The 22,032-nt window shown below is 39.0% G+C and overlaps 1 protein-coding gene across 4 annotated transcripts in view; it reads left to right on the plus strand.

The window, feature by feature from the left end:
- The window catches only part of Pcdh15 (protocadherin related 15), a 1,443,732-nt gene that overhangs the window by 1,141,480 nt on the left and 280,220 nt on the right, over positions 1-22,032 (plus strand). For 3 of the 4 annotated variants that reach the window (XM_029542087.1, XM_021204353.1, XM_021204349.1), the window contains 2 exons: positions 4,792-4,926; positions 8,303-8,452. In XM_029542087.1, the coding sequence (XP_029397947.1) occupies positions 4,792-4,926; positions 8,303-8,452 (285 nt within the window). Of the gene's footprint in view, positions 1-1,835; positions 1,857-4,791; positions 4,927-8,302; positions 8,453-22,032 lie in introns of all 4 variants that reach the window. The other variant, XM_021204350.1, reaches the window with a different exon arrangement.

Below are 22,032 nucleotides of genomic sequence, written 5' to 3' on the forward strand. Positions count from 1 at the left end.
TTCTTCCTTTCTTCCTTTCTTCCTTTCTTCTTTCTTTCTTTCTTTCTTTCTTTCTTTCTTTCTTTCTTTCTTTCTTTCTTTCTTTCTTTCTTTCTTTCTGTCCTAAACACTGGCACCCTCCCAGTCCTCCTCACAGAGTCGCCACCCCCATCTTCCTTCCCCTTCTCCTCTAAGAAGGCAGCAGCCTGCCCTGGGTATCCCCCACCCTGGCACATCAAGTCTTGGCAGGGTTAGGTGCATCCTCTCCTACTGAAGTAAGACAAGGCAGCCTGTTGGGAACTTATCTGCATTTATGGGAAAACAATAAATCACAAAACATACATTAATATGTTTGAAAGTAAGTATTTATCTTCCTGAATCATTTGGTTCTTTTCTTCTAAATATCTTTTTTATTTTTTTATTCTTTAATCTTTTTTATAGTCCAGTCATTATCCCCCTCCAAGTCTGCCCTCTGACTGTTCCTCATCCCATACCTCCTTCCCCTCCCTGCCGCTCCCCCCATCTCCAAGACGATATCCCCAATACCCCATCCCACCAGACCTCCCCATACCTCCCCACTCCCTGGGGCTTCAAGTATCTCTAGGGTTAGGTACATCTTCTCTCACTGAGGCCAGCCCAGGCAGTCCTCTGCTGTATAGGTGTCAGTGCCTCATATCAGCTGGTGTATGCTGCCTGATTGGTGGCTCAGTGTCTGAGAGATCTAGAGGGGCCAGGCTGGTTGAGACTGCTGGTCTTCCTATAGGGTTGCCCTCCTCCTCAGCTTCTTCTAGCTTTTCCCTAATTCAACCAGAAGTCTCCAGCTTCTGTCCATTTGGTTGGATCTAAGCATCTGCATCTCACTCTTTCATCTGCTTATTGGGCCACTTGGAGGGCAGTCATGCCTGGCTCCTGTCTGTAAGCACACCATAGACTCAGTAATGGTGTCAGGCCTTGGAGCCTCCCCTTGAGCTGGATCCCAATTTGGTGCAGTCACTGGACCTCATTTCCCTCAGGCTTTCTCCATTTTTGTTCCTGCAGTCCAAATATCTTTTTTAAACAAGAAATTAGTTCTTATAGCAGTTTCTAAATATCTATACTAAATATATGTAGCTTCTAGTGTGTGTGTGTGTCTGTGTTATTTTAAATTACCACCAAAGTCTTTACCAACCAATAAGATATTGCTCTGAGAGTAGCTACAGTTAATGAGAATAGCCAGCACAGGGCTGGGGTCTAATTAGACCTACAGAAATGAGTGACCTCGAGCAGATGCTACCAATATGAACAGAGACTGGCCTCAAGCAAGAGAAGCCAGAGCTCAAAGCAGTAGACTCCTTGGGGCTGTTTCAGAAATAGTCAAGGCTAAGAGCACAAGCACATACATGACATGCTTACTTATAAATTTAACATTATTCTTACCAGTATCATTTTAAAAGGGTTCTTACTGTAAGAACATCGTGAAATGCATGCAGTGTACAGCAAACAAACTGAGACCACCATGCTTCAAGGGGCAGAGCCAGGGAAAAGCTGGGCATTGGATTTCTCTGCATGGATCAACAGATATTATTCATTGGCTTGTCTAAGGATAGTGAATCACCAAACATTCAATATACGAGTGTTGATGTTTTAAGATGTTTATTCAATATATTTTAAGGTGTCTTGTACTTATAATAGGTACTTATAAAATATAATTCTATCATACATATGTCAACGGTCTAAGAAAAGTGATTCTGTATATATCTTATGGACAATATTGTTAGCTCATCGCTTTGCCTTACTATTGTGTATATACATGCATTCGTTGGGCATGTTGACCTTTATATTTTACCATATTAATTTCATGTTTGATTTACATATAGGTGCCACCTGGTGGAGTTCCTGTAGGTACCCGGTTGTTGGTTTTGTGGTTACCAGTTGCTGTGGCTCATTTGTAGTTCTTTCTCTTTCCCAATACAACTTTATTATCATTTACTAATATAACTGATAATTCAGTCAACAAGTAATCTGTTAAATGTTATTTAAATATTAGTGGTTCTTAGTCTCAGACAGACATTGGAAACTCACCATGGCATTTCTTTGTTAAAAGGTCCTAAATTTGAGATGGAGTAGTATTGGTCTAAATACTTTAGAACTCTACCGCACATTTATTAAAATTGACAAATTAGATTTGATTTCACTTCGTGTCATTCTTTGTCATGTGCATATATGTACATGAATATGCATACATGTATATGGACACATATACAGATATGTTTTATGTGCATATATGAAAACATGCATATCACCTTGCATGCCTGTGATAGTGTTGTTATTCATTTAGATGTCTGTTTTCAAACCTTATGAACCACCATGTGAACATAGGTCTATACAATGAAGGTTTATTTGACATTTTATTTTACATTCTAATACTTATTTACCATTTTTGTCTATACATTTGCTTTTGTATTGATTTTTCCTGTTTTGTGAGTGAATTGGAGTTTATTTTACCCTATACCAAATAGTTTACAAAGCAATACACTAATAAATCACTTTTTGATGTATACTGCAAGGGTATTTTGGGGTAAAATAAATTGTATATTGTGTGATAGAAGATGATATTATTCATTAATAAATTCTCTATATTTAACAAACTGAAGCTCATTTTAGAGTCATGGCTGCTACATGATCTCCAATAGTCTTTTGGGAAATAAGGTCAGGGTATCGTATGTCTATGCATAAAATCTCCTGGCTATGTGGGAAAATATGTCCTCACATCTTACTTTGTGAATTAAGAGTCAAGACTCTTGCATGGTCCAAGGAGTTGCAAACACACAAATATTCCCTGAACTTGCCTCTGTTACTATAGGAAAATGCAATTATATTTATAAAATCAAAACTGTGACATCATAGTGCAGATTATCAAAGGAAGATCTAAATTTTATGAGAAAGGAAGTATTTGATTTAAAGTAGAAATTATTTCCTGGCATATTTAAAATGTTGTTGGTCAAGAAAGATGAAGATTGTATAAAATTCCTAAAGCACTAGTGCTGTTTCTGTTGACACACATACACAGAAATCTGTCACTGAAATCACATGATGGTTTTATCCAAGATATCAAAAATATAACTTATTATATAATTCAGCATTCACCTTAAAATCAACATAAAAAGTTAATGCGTAAGTGACAATTTTCTCAGTATTTCCAAATCTGTCCCGTTTATTTCTAAAGGTATTTAGCAATAGCATTTACACACCTTTTATAGAGATATAAAAGATTTGTGTTGTAAATAAACATAAATATTGAGGAAACTCTATATTAGTAAGAGAGTAACTGAGAAACAGGCATAGAAGGTCAATCTCCATAGCACTTTATTGTTCTGAACTGAAAATAGAAAAACAACCTGAGGAGGCTGGAGAGATGGCTCAGAGAACACTGACAGCTCTTCCAGAGGTCCTGAGTTCAATTCCCAGTAACCATATGGTGGCTCACAATCATCTGTAATGGGATCTGATGCCCTCTTCTGGTGTGTCTGAAGACAGTGACAGTGTACTCATATACAAATAATTCTTTGAGGGGAGGAAGGAAGGAAGGAAGGAAGGAAGGAAGGAAGGAAGGAAGGAAGGAAGGAAGGAAGTCAATCTGAACCCCAAAACATGGGCACAGAAGTGAACACGGATAAACTTGAACATGCACAGTGGTGCAGTATCCAATGAATAGCATTCATTTCAAAGGTATTAGAGATACAAATAAATCACTACACTGGGGAAAATTCTACAGAAGAAAGCGTGTTGCTATTCAAAGTGTGCCCACTTTTAGATAGAAGTTATTTTCTCTTTCTACATAGAAAATTTAAAATGCAAGGTCTTACCTTTTCAGCCTAGAAAAGTGTTCCCAAGACACATTTCACATCGTACTGATAGTATTTTAAAGGGAGTGACATTCTGTAAACATACTTTGTCTCCCATATCACCCATTTTCTTAAGTGGGCAGAGTAATGGACTCTCCAGGTCTCCTTTGATTCTCCCCAGCTGCCTCCAGTTCCCTGGGCAGAGCAGCAACACATGGTCCTTACCTCATGCCAACCTCTTCTCCAAACAGCGGTGAATAATGTCTTACCATTGATGGGGGATGAGCAAAACCGTGAAGGTTTTTCAATGCTATGTTAATTATCTTAGTTCTGAATTTAAAAAATACATTGTCTCCCATAGTGTAACTTCCCTTGGCTCTTTGACAGGAACGAGTGTTAAGTTTATATATATATTTCTAGCAAATCATCTGACATCTTTTAATTAGAATATTGTGTTTTTCTTTGAAGAACTTTACAGTATTAAAAGGAGACCAGAAAAAAAAAGCAGGCCTAATATTTATGGGTAATGAATAATTCATCACCAACTTTATTCCTGTTTTACATTAAAAGTGAGAGGAATACGGTACTGTGCATATGTTCAGTTTATTACTACAAATGAAGTGACTGTAAGATTTTACAGCTGAGATTCGAGGCTCCAATTTTCCTTTCTTCTTCTTATTTCTTACATCTTGGATCCAATAAAGAATAGAAAATTTGATATTAAATAACCAGCAGAAGTACATTCAATTAGCTTGTTTCCTAGACTTTCTACCTGTTGTCTCTCCGTCTACACCTTAATTATGCTAACATATGTGGCCTTAGTTGCTTGTGTTTAAATGCTATTTGAATATCTCTTCCTTTAAGGAATTTTCATATAGTGACAAGTATTATTTATAATAAATTTCAAAACTTAAGTTTCAGACAATAAACTAAAAATTCATTATATGTTAATCCTTCTTCAGTGATGTACTTTTTTTTTCTTTCAAAGACAAAAGATCCAGAGCTCCACCTTTTCCTAAACGATTACACCTCAGTCTTCACTGTGACACCCACCGGTATCACGCGCTACCTCACCCTGCTTCAACCTGTGGACAGGGAGGAACAGCAAACCTACACCTTTCTGGTAAAATATGTCATTTGTGTGTATATTACTAATATATAGCATAGATGAAACTGGCATTAAAGTGGACAAGGTGAGGTTAAGGCATGCCATGCCAGGAAGAAGAGAAAATGTCAATATATTCATTTCATCTTTTACTCTTTATAAATTTTATATTAATTTATATTTATGAACTGTATTAATATTTATCCATGGAGAAAAATATTCTCCCCAAATATTTACCCTATAAAAGTGAATGATATAAAGTGAAGGCCATGAAATAAAACATTATTTTTAACTTTCGAGGTATGTTGTTAAAAGTCTGGATTCTGTTCTTGTGGCTTTCTTCTTTTAGGTTTCTTGAAGGATTACTTTCTTGTTTTTTCTAGGGTGTACTTTCCAGCTTTAAGTGGATGTTTTCCCTTTATTATCCTTTGAAGGGCTAGATTCATAGAAAGATACTGTGTGAATTTGGTTTTGTCATGGAATACTTTGGTTTCTCCATCTATGGTAACTGAGAGTTTTGCTGGGTATAGTAGCCTGGGCTGGCATTTGTGTTCTCTTAGGGTCTGTATCACATCTGTCCAGGATCTTCTGGCTTTCATACTCTCTGGTGAGAAGTCTGGTGTAATTCTAATAGGCCTGCCTTTATATATTACTTGACCTTTTCCCCTTTACTGCTTTTACTATTCTGTCTTTATTTAGTGCATTTGTTGTTCTGATTATTATGTGTCAGGAGGAATTTCTTTTCTGGTCCAGTCTATTTGGAGTTCTGTAGGCTTCTTGTATGTTCACGAGCATCCTTTCTTTAGGTTAGGGAAGTTTTCTTCTATAATTTTGTTGAAGATATTTGCTGGCCCTTTAAGTTCATTCTCATCTACTCCTATTATCCATAGGTTTGGTCCTCTCATTGTGTCCTGGATTTCCTGGATGTTTTGAGTTAGGATCTTTTTGCATTTTGCATTTTCTTTGATTGTTGTGCCCATGTTCTCTATGGAATCTTCTGCACCTGAGATTCTCTCTTCTATCTCTTGTATTCTGTTGCTGATGCTCGCATCTATGGCTCGTGATTTCTTTCCTAGGGTTTCTATCTCCAGAGTTGTCTCCCTTTGGGTTTTTTGTTTGTTTGTTTTTATTTCCCTTTTTACATATTGGATGGTTTTGTTTAATTCCATCACCAGTTTGGTTGTGTTTTCCTATAATTCTTTAAGGGATTTTTGTGTTTCTTCTTTAAGGACTTCTACCTGTTTAGCAGTGTTTTCCTGTAATTCTTCAAGGGCTTCTACCTGTTTAGCAGTGTCCTGTATTTCTTTAAGTAAGTTATTAATGCCTGTCTTAAAATCTTCTACCACCATCATGAGATATGATTTTAAATCTGAGTCTTGCTTTTCAGGTGTGTTGAGGTATCCAGGACTCAATATGGTGGGCGTACTATGTTCCGATGATGCCCAGTGGTCTTGGTTTCTGTTAGTAAGATTCTTATGTTTGCCTTTTGCCATCTGGTTATCTCTGGGGTTAGATGTTCTAGTTGTCTCTGGCTGGTGCTTGTTCCTCCTGTGATTCTGTTAGCCTCTGTCAGCACTCCTGGGAGTGCAATTCTCACCTGAGTCCCAGTGGTCCGAGCACTCTCTGCAGGCAAGCTCTCCTCTTATAGGGCAGGTATCCAGAAGACTGGAGCTCTTATCCACCTCCTGAGTCCTGGGGTCAGAGCCCTCCCTGGAGGCCAACTCTCCTCTGGCAAGGAAGGTGCCCAGGAGTCTGGGTCTCACTCTGTCTCCTGGCTGAGGACGAAGGCCCAATGGCACCCTGTCCAAGAAGCTCTGTTGCTTCTGTCGCCCACATGCTCTCCCATGATCATGAGGTCCTGGGTGTGCTAGGGGTCCTGTGGCATGGAGAGTCCTCTGCTGCCCTCAATGCCCTTGGCCTGGTTCACGCAGAAGATGGTTGGGCTGGCCCCAACTGGAAAGGATCCCACCTTCTTGTTGGGCGGGGTTCCTTTATCCCTGTTTCTGCTGGCACAAGATCCTCCATCACAAGAGCTGATGTTGCATTCCACTCACCCATGATGCCGAGGTGATCCCAAGGTCCTGCAGCGTGGAGAGTACTCTGGAGCCCTTGGTAGCCTCCGCCAGGTTAATTTTCAATCTCACTGCTCACCTAGCAATGATCCATCAGAGAGCATCTGGTGGTGTAGAGGGTGTTGCTGACATACACTGGTGGAAATAATGACTGTTGTTAGACATTGCACAGTGCACCCAGGAGCCCCAGAGAGTGTCCGCACCAGCATGTCAGTAATATTGAAACAAAGACCTTGGCTTTGACTCATTGAAAGAAGAAGGAAGGTCACTAGCGTTGTGGTTTGTCACTATATATCATAGGAGAATATAAATGCACCAAACATTTACACACAATCCCTAGCATCATAGAGATGGAATCAAGTTCAATTGTATCCTGATTCCTAAATGAAGGAAAGGAGAAAAGTAGATCATATGAAGGCACATGTTACGGGGCTTCCTTAGGAGTTTATTCTCTAAGAGCCTACATAGCAGGGAGTGACTCTTCTATAATGCTTCATATGACCATTGCAATTTAGATATATAGTAGACTGTAGAAGTCATTCAGGCAAGATGGCCTACAGAGGGTTGCAGTACTGAAGCCTGTTAAGCACTTCTTAATTTTCAAATTAAGTGATTTTGATGAATCACTTATGTCGCCATTTTACACAATAGAATAAATCTTACATCGTATATCTAGGGTCTTCAGTTTCTTCACCAATCTAAGAAAGTCGATTCAGAAAAGGTGTCTTATATGCAAATATTATAATCATGAAGAAAAATTCTTCAGTTATACATTAGGCATTGGATAGTAACTGGGACGAGGGTTATAGCTCAGTTGATGGAGTACTTTCCCAGTGTGCATGAGGTCTTAGGTTCAGTTCCCATCACTGCATAAAGTAAAGATGGTAGTGCATGCTTATAATCCCAGCCCCTACAAGGTGGAAGCAGGAGTATGAGAAGATAAAATTCAGAGTCATCATCTATATAGAGTTTGAGATCTGCTGGAACTATATGAATCCTGTGTCAAAAACAACACCAACAAGAACCAAACCGTAGCTGACTTCTAAATGACAGCGATGTCATTGGTCCACAGTGAGCTTCTAAAACCTTCTCAGATCTCATGATTTAAAAGCTATTGTAACTACATGTGGGGTCCTCAGTAATTGCTTCCTTACCTCATTAAAACATTTTGGATATTTATAATTCACGTCTCACTGGTTTGTTTTGTTGACAACATAGCTTAGTGTACTTTTAAATCACATTAAAAATGTGTTCACTTGTCAGAGTAGATTCTTAGCTCTCATATTTATGCAAGCTCTCTACCACATTCTGTTTCTCTGCAGATAACAGCATTTGATGGCGTGCAAGAAAGTGAGCCAGTCGTGGTCAATATCCGAGTGATGGATGCAAATGATAACACGCCAACCTTCCCCGAAATCTCCTATGATGTCTATGTTTACACAGACATGAGTCCTGGGGACAGTGTCATTCAGGTAAGACCACTGGATGACAGATGTGTTTGCAGCAGGCATTTCCAGAGCATCCTTTTCTGTTCTCCCTAAGAAATAAAAAAAAAATGGACTACAGACACACAGATAGAACAGCTATAGAAATTTCCAAATTGATGCTAGTATTTTAAATGCAAATAAATATCTTGGGTTGGTAGGTTTGCTCAGTGGGTAAGAGCCACATGACCTGTGTTGGATATCCAGAAACCACAGTGAAAGGGTTGAACTACATCAAGATATCTGCCTGCATGCACATATGCACACATGCACTCACACTAACAGTGAACATACACCATATATATATATATATATATATATATATATATATATATATATATATATATTACATATATATATATGATTTGAAGTAGCTACTACATATAAACAACTGTGTGACCAGCTGACACTTGGTATTTTTAAGTTTTGAATACTAAATACAATTAATTGGTGTTTCAGCACATAATTTAAATATTCAACTTACCTTTTTCCCTGTTGTAGAAATGGGATAAATGTCCTTTGTTAACATACATACAAGATTACATTGATAAACTGATAGATTTACCTATTAGATACTGCATACATCAATAAAATCAAATCATTACATCAGAGGAATCTTAGGTTATAGGGTAAATTGGTTCTTTTGAAACCTTTCAAATCAGACAAAATTTTGTTCTTGATTTGCTTTATTTTCTGCATTTTCTATGTTTACGTTTAAATAATTACAAACCACTGCAAAATTCTGCAAAATAGTGTTCTTACTATTTAGGACAGAAATGAAAAGAACTTGATAATATCAATATATCAGGATTTTTAAGAATCAGACGTACAGTTGACTCTAGTATTTTCCAGTGCATCTGTTCAACATTTTCTCCCGGGGAGCTCACTTCACTTTAGAGTTTCTGGATGTGCAACTCAAAGGGCAAAACACTGGTAATTAGCAATGCACACTCAATTTATCGCGTTCTGATGTGCAGCCATGAAGAGACCACTGACCCAGACCTTCTCCAACCCTGAGGGTTAAACCTATCAGATTAAGTCGCTTTTAGGTCAGGGAGGTCATGGTCCTTTATAGCATTTTAGCATCTGGCAAGAGAGTGCTATACATTATTCATATGCACTAAATAATGGCAAAATCAGTAGATGTTAAACGTTGGCATATAGCTTGTCATGAGGTGTGCAGATCAGCAGGTGTTGAAATGGCTCCCCTATGGTGTTGTCCTGTCTCCTCGTCTAACTCCATCTCTGGCCTCCATGCCCTAGTTTCCCATTTTCATTTCCTTGAATTTTCTCTTCCTCCTGATCTCTTCCTCTCTACGCATGGTTTTTTTGCTTTTGAGGTTTTTTTTGTTGTTTTGGTTTGGTTTTTTTATTTTATTTGTAATTCATTCTTTACACTCCATATTCCCTTCCCGGCCCCTCCCCATTCACCCTCCGACTGCTCCACATCCCACACCTCCTCCCGACCCTGACTCCAAGTGGATGTCCCCACCCCCTACTCCACCTGACCTCTAAACTCCCTGGGGCCTCCAGTCTCTTGAGGGTCAGGTGCATCATCTCTGAATGAACACAGACCCAGAAGTCCTCTGCTGTGTGTGTATTGGGGGCCTCATGTCAGCTGGGGTGTGCTGTCTGTTTGGTGGTCCCGTGTTTGCATATGCATATGGGTTTTGTGCTTTGCTATCTTCTCTGTGCCCTTTGGTGTTTTCCTTCTAAGCCAGCATCCTTTAGTTCATACGTCAGTAGTTTGCTCTAAGAATTAAGTATCTCCCTGCTTGCATCTCAGAAGCAGAGCAGTTTGTTGACAACGGTGTGATGTGCTGAGAAAATGTTTCTAACATGATACCAGGTGTCTCTATGTCCACAAGCACATACAAAGGCATGTAGATGTATACAAACATACATGTATACAGGCACACACATGCACATATACCCATGAACTTCAAAGACAAGCACATGCATGAACACATGCATACTGATATGTTCACTCACATACGTATGCATATACACATATGCCTGTGCTTGTACATACATCTACACATTCATGTGAATGGTCACCAACACTGAAACACCTGTAAGTGCACACACACACATACACACACCTATCCATGATCACACAAATAGACACACACATTTGTGTATGTTCACATACACATACACACACCTATGCATGTATACACATATATAGATACACACCAGTGAATGTTCATACACATACCTGTACATATTTGTATACACATACATACACACACCTGTGTATATATACATATACACATACAACTGTGCACGTACACACACATCTGTACATTATCACACACACATGCATATACACATATACCTGCCCATGTACACACACAACACACATTATGCCCATGTACACACACATATACACACATATACTCACACTCTCTCTATATATCTTACCTTCTATTTAATGATTAAACCCCTTATAAAAATCTGAAATGTCTTCATTTTCCTTTTTCCTTACCGAAGATCCAAACTTTCAGAGTTCATTACCTCTTTCTCTGTATTTACTGGGGCAATGACATGTTCCAAGAAGACTTTCTCTGTAAGGAATGTATGGTGTGATGAACTGTCATTACCTACTTACACTACTCAGAATGAGCAGGAAGCCACACATTCCTTCTAATATGCAATCTGGTGGTTTCTTGAGTCTTATGAAAAGAAATAATGCAAATAGTCTGTGAGAATCTTTCTGCAGGTTCTCTGCTCTGTGAGTGATCATAACGGAAAGGCTTCCTGTTCTTCAAGTACTTGTATGGCACTTCTACTGTAGGATTAGTGCTGGCTCATTTATTTTTGAGAGGAGACCTGTAATCAGTCCATTTGCATATCCATAGTACCTGTGTGTGGTAGTTGATTAACAGAGTAGGCATTGAATGTATGTATTGGAGACTGATGGAAGCCAGCATCTGGGAATGGAGAGGCAAGATGAGGAGGTGTAAGTCCGCTTCAAGTCTATTCAGTCCATGGACAAGGCACAGTTTTCTTTAAAGAGGCATCTTTCAAAGGTAGCAGATAAGGGAATGACAATTATTTTCATGTTTTTATTTAATTAGACCTGATTCTCATCTCTATAATGATGTAATTAGGAATAAAAGTAAGTTTATATAGGAAACCAGCCAGCAGGGACCGGGGGAGTTTAACTAAGAAAACGATAGTAATTATATGGTGAAGCATAGCTCAAAAATGTTTGCCCTCAGGGATCAAAAGCTTATTTCTGGCATTTGAGGTCTACAAAAGTTAATTTCCCTTATGTATCTGTTTCTAAAACAGATCTTACTTTGCATTCAACGATTTATATTGTGTGTATTTCCCTGAACCGTGGAGATTACGAAGACAGACTTGTTTGTGTCTGTATGCCTTCAAGTTTTTTTTTAATTATTCAAAAGCCAGGAATTTAAGGTTCATAATTAGGATTTCTAATGTTACTCCTGGTGTGCACTGAAAGAACTGTGTAAACCATCCAGCAAGAGACCAGAGATACGAATGAAATTGATTTCCTAGGAAGACAAATGCTGAAAACAAAGCAAAGAGCTTCAGAGCTACAATCTGTGAATGCCATGTGGGGTTCTTTCTGACTCATTTCTGTAGACCTCTTGTCATTGACACCCATGACCTGCCAAAGATCAACCGGATGGCTTGTGGCTTAATAACATGGTGTTGATTGAATGACAGGCTTCAAAATAAAAGGCAACAACAAGCACCTTCCCATAAATGTGAGTCTTGGTAACAAGCTCTGTTATTGTGATGTCAGAGTTCCTATATTTCAGCCTGTTATAGGAACCCAGGTCCACCGTTGAGTACAGACAATGTCTCTTTATTAGGTGGTAGCTATTCCTACCTATAGGAAGTGGAAAGGTTGTACATGAGGAGGGAAATCAGAACCATCTCAATGTGTTCAGTTATAAACTACCCCTATGGGTATATAGTGTCTGCCTTCTTGATTGTTGTAAACAGACTAGAATGAATCTTGGATGAATGAACAACAAGGCAAACTTTGGAACTATTATCTTGAAGTAGCTCTTTAGCATTCTATATCTGTATAAACATTAAACCCAGATATAATTCTTTGGGTCTTTAGGCTGGCCATGGCCTCACTGAATAGCACACTGTGCCATTGAATTCCTGATCCTCCTGGCTCCATAAAACAGATACTGGGATTCTAGGCAGGTGCCACCATGTTGATCTAATGCTGTGCTGAAAGGTAACCCAGCACTTTAGCCATGCTAGGCAAACACTCTATGAGATGATCTATATCTATAGCTCTTTATTCCATTTCCTTAGTCTGTCTATTCACCTCATTGACAAAATTATATGGGTGGTATCCATCAATGCACATGTCTACACAGCTAGTGATCTGTCTGCTCTCAGTCTGCCTTTATCTCTGATCTGTATGACCCGAACTTCACTGGTCGACACTGCCATGATCACATGGAACCGCACGCTTCATCAGGCTACCATCAAATGTCAAACTAGAAAGCCTGTCTTTTAGTCCTCTATCTGTGTGACGCCTGTTACCGATCAGATAGACAGGAAATCTTCCTGGCTGATTAGAACTTTATGACTCTGTCAGGATAGTTAGCACTCAGAAAGGTGTACAAATACATGCTTTTGAGAGATCGATGTTAATGAGCTCTTTCATCATAATTGTGCAATGCATCCAGACACTGGTTCTACTTGGAGAGAGGCTCAAAACAGTAGACATATGAAACATTTGCTTCCATTTTACAATATCAAAAAAAAAAAGTTGTCATGTTCTAGCAACACTGTTAATGTGAAAGGCTTTCTGGTGGTTTTACATATTTGGTTCTTGTGTGACAACATTTCTGTTAGGCATTTACCCTTTCCTAGGGTATCTGCTTTTGGAACAAAAGTAATTCTGATTATAGCTTTTGAATCTGCATGTGTCAGAGTGCAGTACCTGGTACAAGTTCAGTCTGCAGTATGCATGTCGGTTTTTCTGTCCATTGCATGGGGAAGAATTATCCTGAATAGAAAAGACGTTTAGATTTAGCTTTGCAAATCTGAGGTTTCCTCAAAATATTAAGAAGAGATCCTGGTATAGGCAAACTGTTGATGCTTATGAGAAGGTTTGATGAAAGCCTCCTTTGACAACTCCTTATTTAATATAATAGAAGTGGAGGCTTAATATGAGAGAATTAAATAGCATCAGAGTAGTTTGGGTCTCTGACTCCCATCTCAGAATCTGACTTTGTGAATCAGTGAAACTCTAATCCATGATTTTGAAATTGCCAGAGAAAAATGAAGCACACACTCAAAATGCCCCCATGGTGTAATGCCTTCTCATAATATCATTCCTTGCTTTTCTTTCCCCCCTGACAGATCCTAAGAGATAAACACACACACACACACACACACACACACACACACACACTACTGATGCTTAGCCATCTAACTCACAATAGATATAATACATGATAATACATTGAGGGACCCATCATCTTCGACTGCTTGACTTCGATTGGTTGAGACACAGTCAGTAGCCCGTTATACTTTTAAGCTTCAAAGACACAGTTTGTCTGATCAACAGAAAAGATGCTGGGTCCAGAGACTCCAACTTGGTGGTAATCCTGGTGTATCAGACCCAGGGCCAAGTTTACGTAGCTTCAAGAAAGGACTCAACACTGGAAATCTCATCTTGTACAGTAACAGGACCTCTAGGGTTCACTCTTTAATTCTTCCAAGATATATGAGCACAGAAAATGTTTCCTAAGGTATTTCTTAGTCTGAGATGTCTGGAGCATAAGAGTAGCCAGCAAAACAAGGGTAGCCCATAATGCATTTCAACTGGAAAACAGCTGGAATTTCCTTCAGGAGACACTCTACAACATTCAAGCGAAATTCCCTTAGTATTCTAACATTCACTTTTCACTGAAAATGGTTTTCTGTCTTCTTTTCCTTATAGTCTTTAATCAGTATTGGCAGACCCCCTCAACATGTTTGTTTCCTAAGGCCAAGATCCATTCTTCTCCTGGTAAATCTGTCTCCATTGATAATTATCTATCTTCTGAGACTTAAGTTATGTCCCAGTTCACATTTCTACCCTGGAGATCTGCATCTACTCCGCCGGCCACATAACGAAAATGGAATCCTTGATTGCAGTGAAGCGCAGAGGAAGACATGTAGACACTTAGCCCAACCGTCTCCAATTGTTTAACACACCATGTGATTTTTCTCGGCTTTTCCATAAGGTTACTTCTAAAGTATTTCTTGGGTGACTCTGGTTTTGTCTGGTTGGTTGGGCTAACCAGCCACCATCTCGCATGCATAGGATTTTAGTATCCAGAGAGGCAGAGAATCAGTACCATCGGACTAGCCAAGTGACTGAGGAGGAAGCTCTGTGTGGTGTGGAATTGCCTAAGCTACACCGGAAGTGTCTGCGCCAGTGGGCACAGCACAGCACAAAATGCATAGGAAAGGGGGAGGTAACTTTCTCCTTCCGGGAAATATCAGCCTTGCACCACCAAAGTCATGCCAACTGGGGACTGGCTTTGGGCTGCTTCCTGCTGCTCTTTCTTGAGGAAGGACCCACTCTCATGTTCGCCCAGCTTGCTGAGAGCTTAATCACGAACTGTATACTGAGCTACATTCACTAATGTTTCTCTATTTATTGAAATGTACATTGTAAGGATACCTCCTTATATTTAACTTTTAGGGCACTTTTGCAGGGTAGTTCGTTAAAGGGAAGGGTTGACATTTACTCCCGCTCGACAACTTTGAATATGTTTTGCGTATAGCCTTCATTGTTTATTTATAAAAAGTAGTCAGTCAAACAACATACTTTATTTTTGGAAATTAAAATGTCAACCTTCTTGCTTTCAAAATATTCTCTTCATTTTCCCATGGTCTATGAATTATGGGTCCATCTGTGTTTTTATACTTTGGGGAAAAAATGAACACTTGAATATTCGTTACATTTTTTTTTTCTGAGTTTAATTCATTGAGACTCCTCTGATATTCTGTTACATGGATTCCTAGGCTCTGCCTTTGCCCTGGTGAACCAAGATTTAGTAAAACTCTGGGTTGGAGAAACTTTCCATCCTGGAAATCTGATAGAGTTTTTCCACCCCCATCCCTACATCTCTACCCTGTCATCTGGTCATTTTTTTTTTTGCCTTTCACGACTCCTGTTAGTAAACTTACAGCTTTCCCCTATTCACACTGCTCTCCAACTCTAAATTCCTAGATGTCCCTGCAGCAGAACTGAGCTGAGCTGGCTTTCTCTGACCAATTATGGAAGTCTCCACTATAGTCCAAAGAATTCTGAGTAAAGATTTCCGTGCCATTCTCTCACATGGCATAGATTCGTTTTCCTCAATAATTTCTGATTTGTTACTTGTTCATTTTATATGTTTAAATTGTATGCGTTATTCACTCTAGAGTTCTAATTTTGACTCTTCAGAATATATATATATATATGTGTGTGTGTGTGTGTGTGTGTGTGTGTGTGTGTGTATTTGGCCTGGCTTCTCTTTAGCTTTTGTAACTCTTGGTGTCTACACAGTTTAGTTATCAATTCTTATTTACAGACTTTAACTTTGTTTTTCACGTGAAGTTTCTGGTTCTGCTTTACTTCGGGTCAAGTTAGCTTTTCCCTCATCCTTTGGAAAGAAAGTTCATCTGATATCTCAAACTACCATTGCCCAAAGTCCTGTCTCTGGTAGGCTTCCCTTTCCTAGAAAAGATTCATTTGAAGTAGGAGATATTAGATCAGATGTAAATAACGGAACAGATTTTTTCTTTTTGAGACAGGGTTTCTCTGTGTAACCCTGGCTGTCCTTGAACTCAGAAATCTGCCTGCGTCAGCCTCCCAAGTGCTGGGAGTAAAGGCATGTGCCACCACTGCCAGGCAATGTACTTAATTATTACTGTTAATATTTTTATATGCATTGGTGTCTTGCTTGCATGTATGTCTGTGTGAGGGTGTCAGATCTTGAAGTTACAGACAGTGTGTGCTGCCATGTGGGTGCTGGGAATTGAACCAGGGTCCTCTGGAAGAAAATTCTGTGCTCTTAACTGCTGAGCCATCATTTGTCTCAGAATAGAATTTTGAAGATGGAATGTACCTGGAAGGGAAAAGATACAGAATATTACTGTGCTCCTGTTTCAATGAGGAAAAGAAACTTTACTGATACAACCCAAAATGTATATTTCCCTGTATTAGGTATATGTTAAATAGAATTAGGAGGAAAAATTCTGTTTTGAGATAACTACAATCCAGTATATCAATTTTATGACTCAACCTCTATGTTAGGCAGTAATGTATATCTAACAAAATTATACAACAATAGAGTGTTGGCATATAGTAATTTGCTCTGTTTAATTAAAATAAAGAAAATACTGTCTGAGAAAATTGGAACATTGCTAGTTCTTTCATATAAAGACAGTCCTGTGACCTATGCTATTATCCCTGAAGAATGATTTTCTTGTTTTCTCATAAGCAAGCCAAACCAAGAAAACAATGGGGAAAGCAGAGCAATCTCTTTTATTAAAATGCAGAACAGAAAATGAGGGTCTCAGCATGACCTGACTGGAAGCAGGCTGATGCACAGTCCAATCTGCGTCTACCTGTGTCCTTTTGTGTGCTTCAAATTTGTCTCCTGTTGAGATTCAAATAAGTGACATGCAGAGAGGATCTAAAATTCTAAGGAAAGCAGAAGCCTCCTCAGTGAATATGAGAATATATATATATATACATATATTCATATATATATACATATATATATATTCATACATATATATATACACATAATATCTCATACCGGACACCTACAATATAGAATACAAAGGTAGACAAGAAATAAGTCTTCATTCTTTGTTGTTTGTCTACTGTTCATAATTTGGTCCAAACTTTTCATCTCCACATCTACTCTGTTATCTAAATCAGGTGTGCAAAATTTTGGTTCATATTTTAGCGTGTACACAGGAGTTTGTCCATAATTTCATCATCAAAAGTAAGTCCTATGCAGACTAGACATATGCCTACGTATGCAAGAGCGCTTACTGTTCTTACAGACCTAGTTCCCAGCACCTACGTGGCAGCTTATGAGTCCAATTCCAGGGTATCTGTTAGCCTCTTCTGGCCTTCAAGGCACCATGCATGCATGCAGCACACACACACACACACACACACAGAGAGAGAGAGAGAGAGAGAGAGAGAGAGAGAGAGAGAGAGAAACACTGAAAAGAAAATAAATTGAAGTATTATTTAAAATGTATCAAGGAAAAGAATCAGCCAGTAATGACATCTGCCATCAATCAGTGAACACAAGTTTAGTCTGTGGTACTACACGAGGGAAGAAGCAAAGCAAGTTCTAATGGTTGTCCTCTGAACTCTACAAGCATTCATTGTATGCACACACACACACACATGCACGCATATACACCCACATATACATTAAATATAAAATTTAAAAATAAGCATTGAAACAGTTCCCTTCCACCGTTTGCCTCTTGCAAGCATACTTTCTAACAAAAAGCTTGTCAGTATCTCCAGTCTTCCCAACCCTAAACACCAAAAACAACTACACTGGAGGAAACAGGTTGGAGGCTCCTCTGCCGGCTGCCCCTGTCACGCGAGGCTTCAGTATACTGCGCATGTCCGTTGAGAGTCCTCTGTGCATTGTGCGTGTCACATGAATCAACCCCATCCCCTTAAGGCTCTGGCAGAGAGGTTTCCAAAGACTTATTGTAGTCTAGGGAGTCCTTCATCAGCACGCTGGCAGTACCGTCTGTAGTTTCCTTTCGAACTTGAATATTTGATTCCGTGCTACCCTCCCCGAAAGTGTCCAGTGCTAGCTATCGCCTGTTGCTTCTCGACAGAGATAAGTCTTTAGAAAGCTCCGTTCGCTGTTTGTCATCATGCAGACACACTAGTACGCATGAACATACAACACAGGGCAAAAGCAAGAGTGACATGCACACACATGTGAGCCCGTACCAGCAAGCACATGATGCAGAAGGAGCACACTCTAGGGTCAGGGTGACAACGTGGAATCTGGACAAGCAATGAATATCAGTCTGGCAGTGTGGGTATTCACACCTGTATGACTCACCTGCAGCAATGCCCTGTGTGACAAGCACCATGGCTCCATCATCACTGGCCTACCTAGCTCCGTTATAATCTCCCAGAATCGCCTTCACCTATGCAGCACTACTGTGTAGTGCACATGTCATCTGCAGTCCACACACAGAACACAATGATGCTTTTCTCTTGTCCTTTACCCTTCCCTCTTGCCATACCCTCATCTTTCAGATACTGTGGCAAGTAAAACCCAGGCCTAAGCAACTTTGTATCAACACTATCACCTGTTAGCTGTTTCTTGTGTCTCATTTAAAATTTAGTTTGTAAAAGAATATCAGCACGGATTTATTTGTTTCTTTTTGCGATTTTTTTTCCTCATCTGGCTGCAAATTCCTCAAACACAGGACCCTGCACCATTTGTGAACTTTTGTATTTCAAATTTCTCATAGCTACTACTGTGTTGTCTTGTAGCTTTGTGGTATTTGTCACTCATTCTGAAATGGATGCTTCCTTCATATGATGATTCTCTCTCAATCCAGATTAGGATCTAAATCATTTATCATCATCATCATCATCATCATCATCATCATCATCATCATCAGGGCCTTGTGTAGCATACTTTTGTAACTCTCTTCCTGTGTAATCATGGAGTATTTATCAGTATTATGGAACCCAAGTTTATATGTTTTAAGATGTGATCCATCTACAAAGTATTTTGTAAATTTATCTTCATCATAGAAAGAGCCTCATAACTGAGCATTAGTAGATGGATATTGTTCTAAATGCCACCAGAATTTAACCAAATGACTCTAATATTTTCTGTATAGCTAGTTCAAATAGTCAACTTAGATAGCACACAGAATATTGGCAGACATTATAAAAAGGAAAGCACAATAAAAACCATTCAATTTAAAGTCCAAATAAGTTTAATTTTAAGCTACAAAAATTAGCACATTAAAAAAATGTGCCATTTGTTTTCATCACCCACCAAGCATCTTATAATTTATCTATTAAATAATGCTATCTTCATATTAAGGTCTCTGCCCATTATAGTGAGTACTTAACCACAGATGGTCAGATAACTTTGTGATCACATTTACCATATACCAATATATAAGGACATAGTCATTCTACACAAGAATTGTGGCACAAGGCAAGAGCATAACTGTTAAGAAGTGTTGAGTCCCAGTTGGATGTTTCTAAGTTTGTGGTTTCTGGTTCCAGGAATTGGAACAAAAGCCCACATATATTTACAAAAGTAGAAAGGAAATTTTATCTAAAGCAAGACAATAGAAGGGACAAGCATATAACACGAGGAAGAAAGCAACAATGTGGAGAAGATGCTCAGGCCCAAGACTATTGTTTGGGGTCTCCTCTTCAGGGATTCAGGAGGAGAAATCAGGCACCAGGGGCAGGGTTTGGATGATTCTCTGTCTTGACTGACATATTAAGCTGTTTATCTATTGCCTGGGTTCTTTCTCATGATGCATATAATCTTAATCATATGGACATCAAATTATGTATAAGGATAATATAAGGTTCGGTGTCTGGGCGTGGTGGTGCATGCCTTTAATCCCAGCACTCGGGAGGCAGAGGCAGGCAGATTTCTGAGTTCCAGGCCAGCCTGGTCTACAAAGTAAGTTCCAGGACAGCCAGGGCTACAACAGAGAAACCCTGTCTTGAAAAACAAAACAAAACAAAACAAAAAAAGAAAATGAATGAATGAATGAATGAATGAAAGAAAGAAAGAAAGAAAGAAAGAAAGAAAGAAAGAAAGAAAGAAAGAAAGAAAGAAAGAAAGAAAAAGAAAAGATAAGGTTTGGTGGAGGACACACAGTTTTGTCTTATTGACCCTGTACCCCAAATCAGTTTAGGCCAGATTTGCTTTTCTGGTCTCCTATCAGAGTATGAGGAGAGTACAATAAAGTAGGGCCCTGAAGTTGCTAGGTCCTTGTTTGGAGAGGCACAGGGAATGCATCCTGCCTGAAAGTGGGGGAGCAAGGGTGTCAAACTCATTATTGGAAGAGAGGAGTGTGCCCAGCACAAACCAAGAAGAGTTACATATTACTAAATTATTCCTCATGCTAATGGGCCCTACAGCCAGCTATAAAACTCTTTTTATATAAAATTAAGGATTATTATTCATAAAGTTACATACTTTCAGATTCAAATAGCTTTTTTTTTAAAGTAGAGTTGACTGGTGTTTCAAGAAATTTCAGTATCAAATTCAGCCTTAGGCATAACTGTATATGAGGCTATTAGTATCAGTGATACTTCTCTTCATTTCCTGGGCCTGCTTTATCTGGGTGGAAGTTTATCACAGCTCAGGGCAGACAGGACCAGCAGCAATATCCATGACACCAAGGCTCAGCCTCACTACAGTGGCTTATAGGAGCTGAGTGTTGACATCACACACACACACACACACACACACACAAACACACAGATTGGTAAGTGATAAACTACTCAACAAAAGAACAAAAAGCAAAAAAACAAACAAAAAACAAAAGAAAACAAACAAAAATAAAAACAGGGTTTCTCACTGAAGCCAACCCAGGATGGCCAGAACAGTGATCAGTGGTCAAAACATTCAGGCTGGGAACCTATGGATTCATTTTCAAAATACCAGGATGGAATTATGGGAAGGTATGGGTAAAATTCATAATAAGACCTGTAATGCAGTATGGAATAAATAGTTCAGTGTTTATCACTTAGCTATTAAAATACTAAGTTAAAACTATTAACACATTTAAAAAGATGTTTGCTATTCATTTCATCACAGATATTGCACTACCTTCTTCCTCTAGTCAGCCCTTTTCCCATTTGCTTTTAGCTTGTGAGGCAGTTCTCCCCATCCCATAATAGAAATGTGTCTCATACACACTCACCATTAGGAGGACTTTGGACACATGTCACTAATTGTAATGGCATTGAGCAGTTTAGCTATCAAGGTATCATCTATAGTTCTTGCCACCCCAACCTTGCAGACTGAAGCTGAGCCATCTACAGCAAACCTTCACTGAGAACTTAAAGCAACCCTGCTGAGTTTTCAGTTGTACATAGAAAAAATATTTGTTGTTGATTGGGAACCCAGAGCGGTGGGATCTGCCCAGTTGAATCCTGGACTGCTGATAATTTCTTCAAAATTATTTGCTGATGTGCAAAAATGATGTTGATTCTTAATTATGTATTTTACAACTCAAAATGAAGAGACTGAGAAGATGAAGATTGTTTAAAGGTATTTAAGTCTCTTAAACATATACTCATTACTATAAAAACTATTTTAAAAAAATCCTGGCGTGGGGTTCCTTCCCACCTTAGACCATTTATTTTCCCACATGAAAGACTCACACATAGCCTTGTATTTTAGATATGCCTTAGGCAGCACAGTAGCTGGACAGCTGCCTACCCTCCATGCTGCTAGAATCCACTTTCCTACCAATAACTCCAAGTTACTGCTTACTAATGTCTGTGTTCCATCTAGGCTGCTCTTAACTCT

This window comes from Mus pahari, chromosome 9 (assembly GCF_900095145.1).
Source record: "Mus pahari chromosome 9, PAHARI_EIJ_v1.1, whole genome shotgun sequence".
In the NCBI taxonomy this organism is placed as follows: domain Eukaryota; kingdom Metazoa; phylum Chordata; class Mammalia; order Rodentia; family Muridae; genus Mus; species Mus pahari.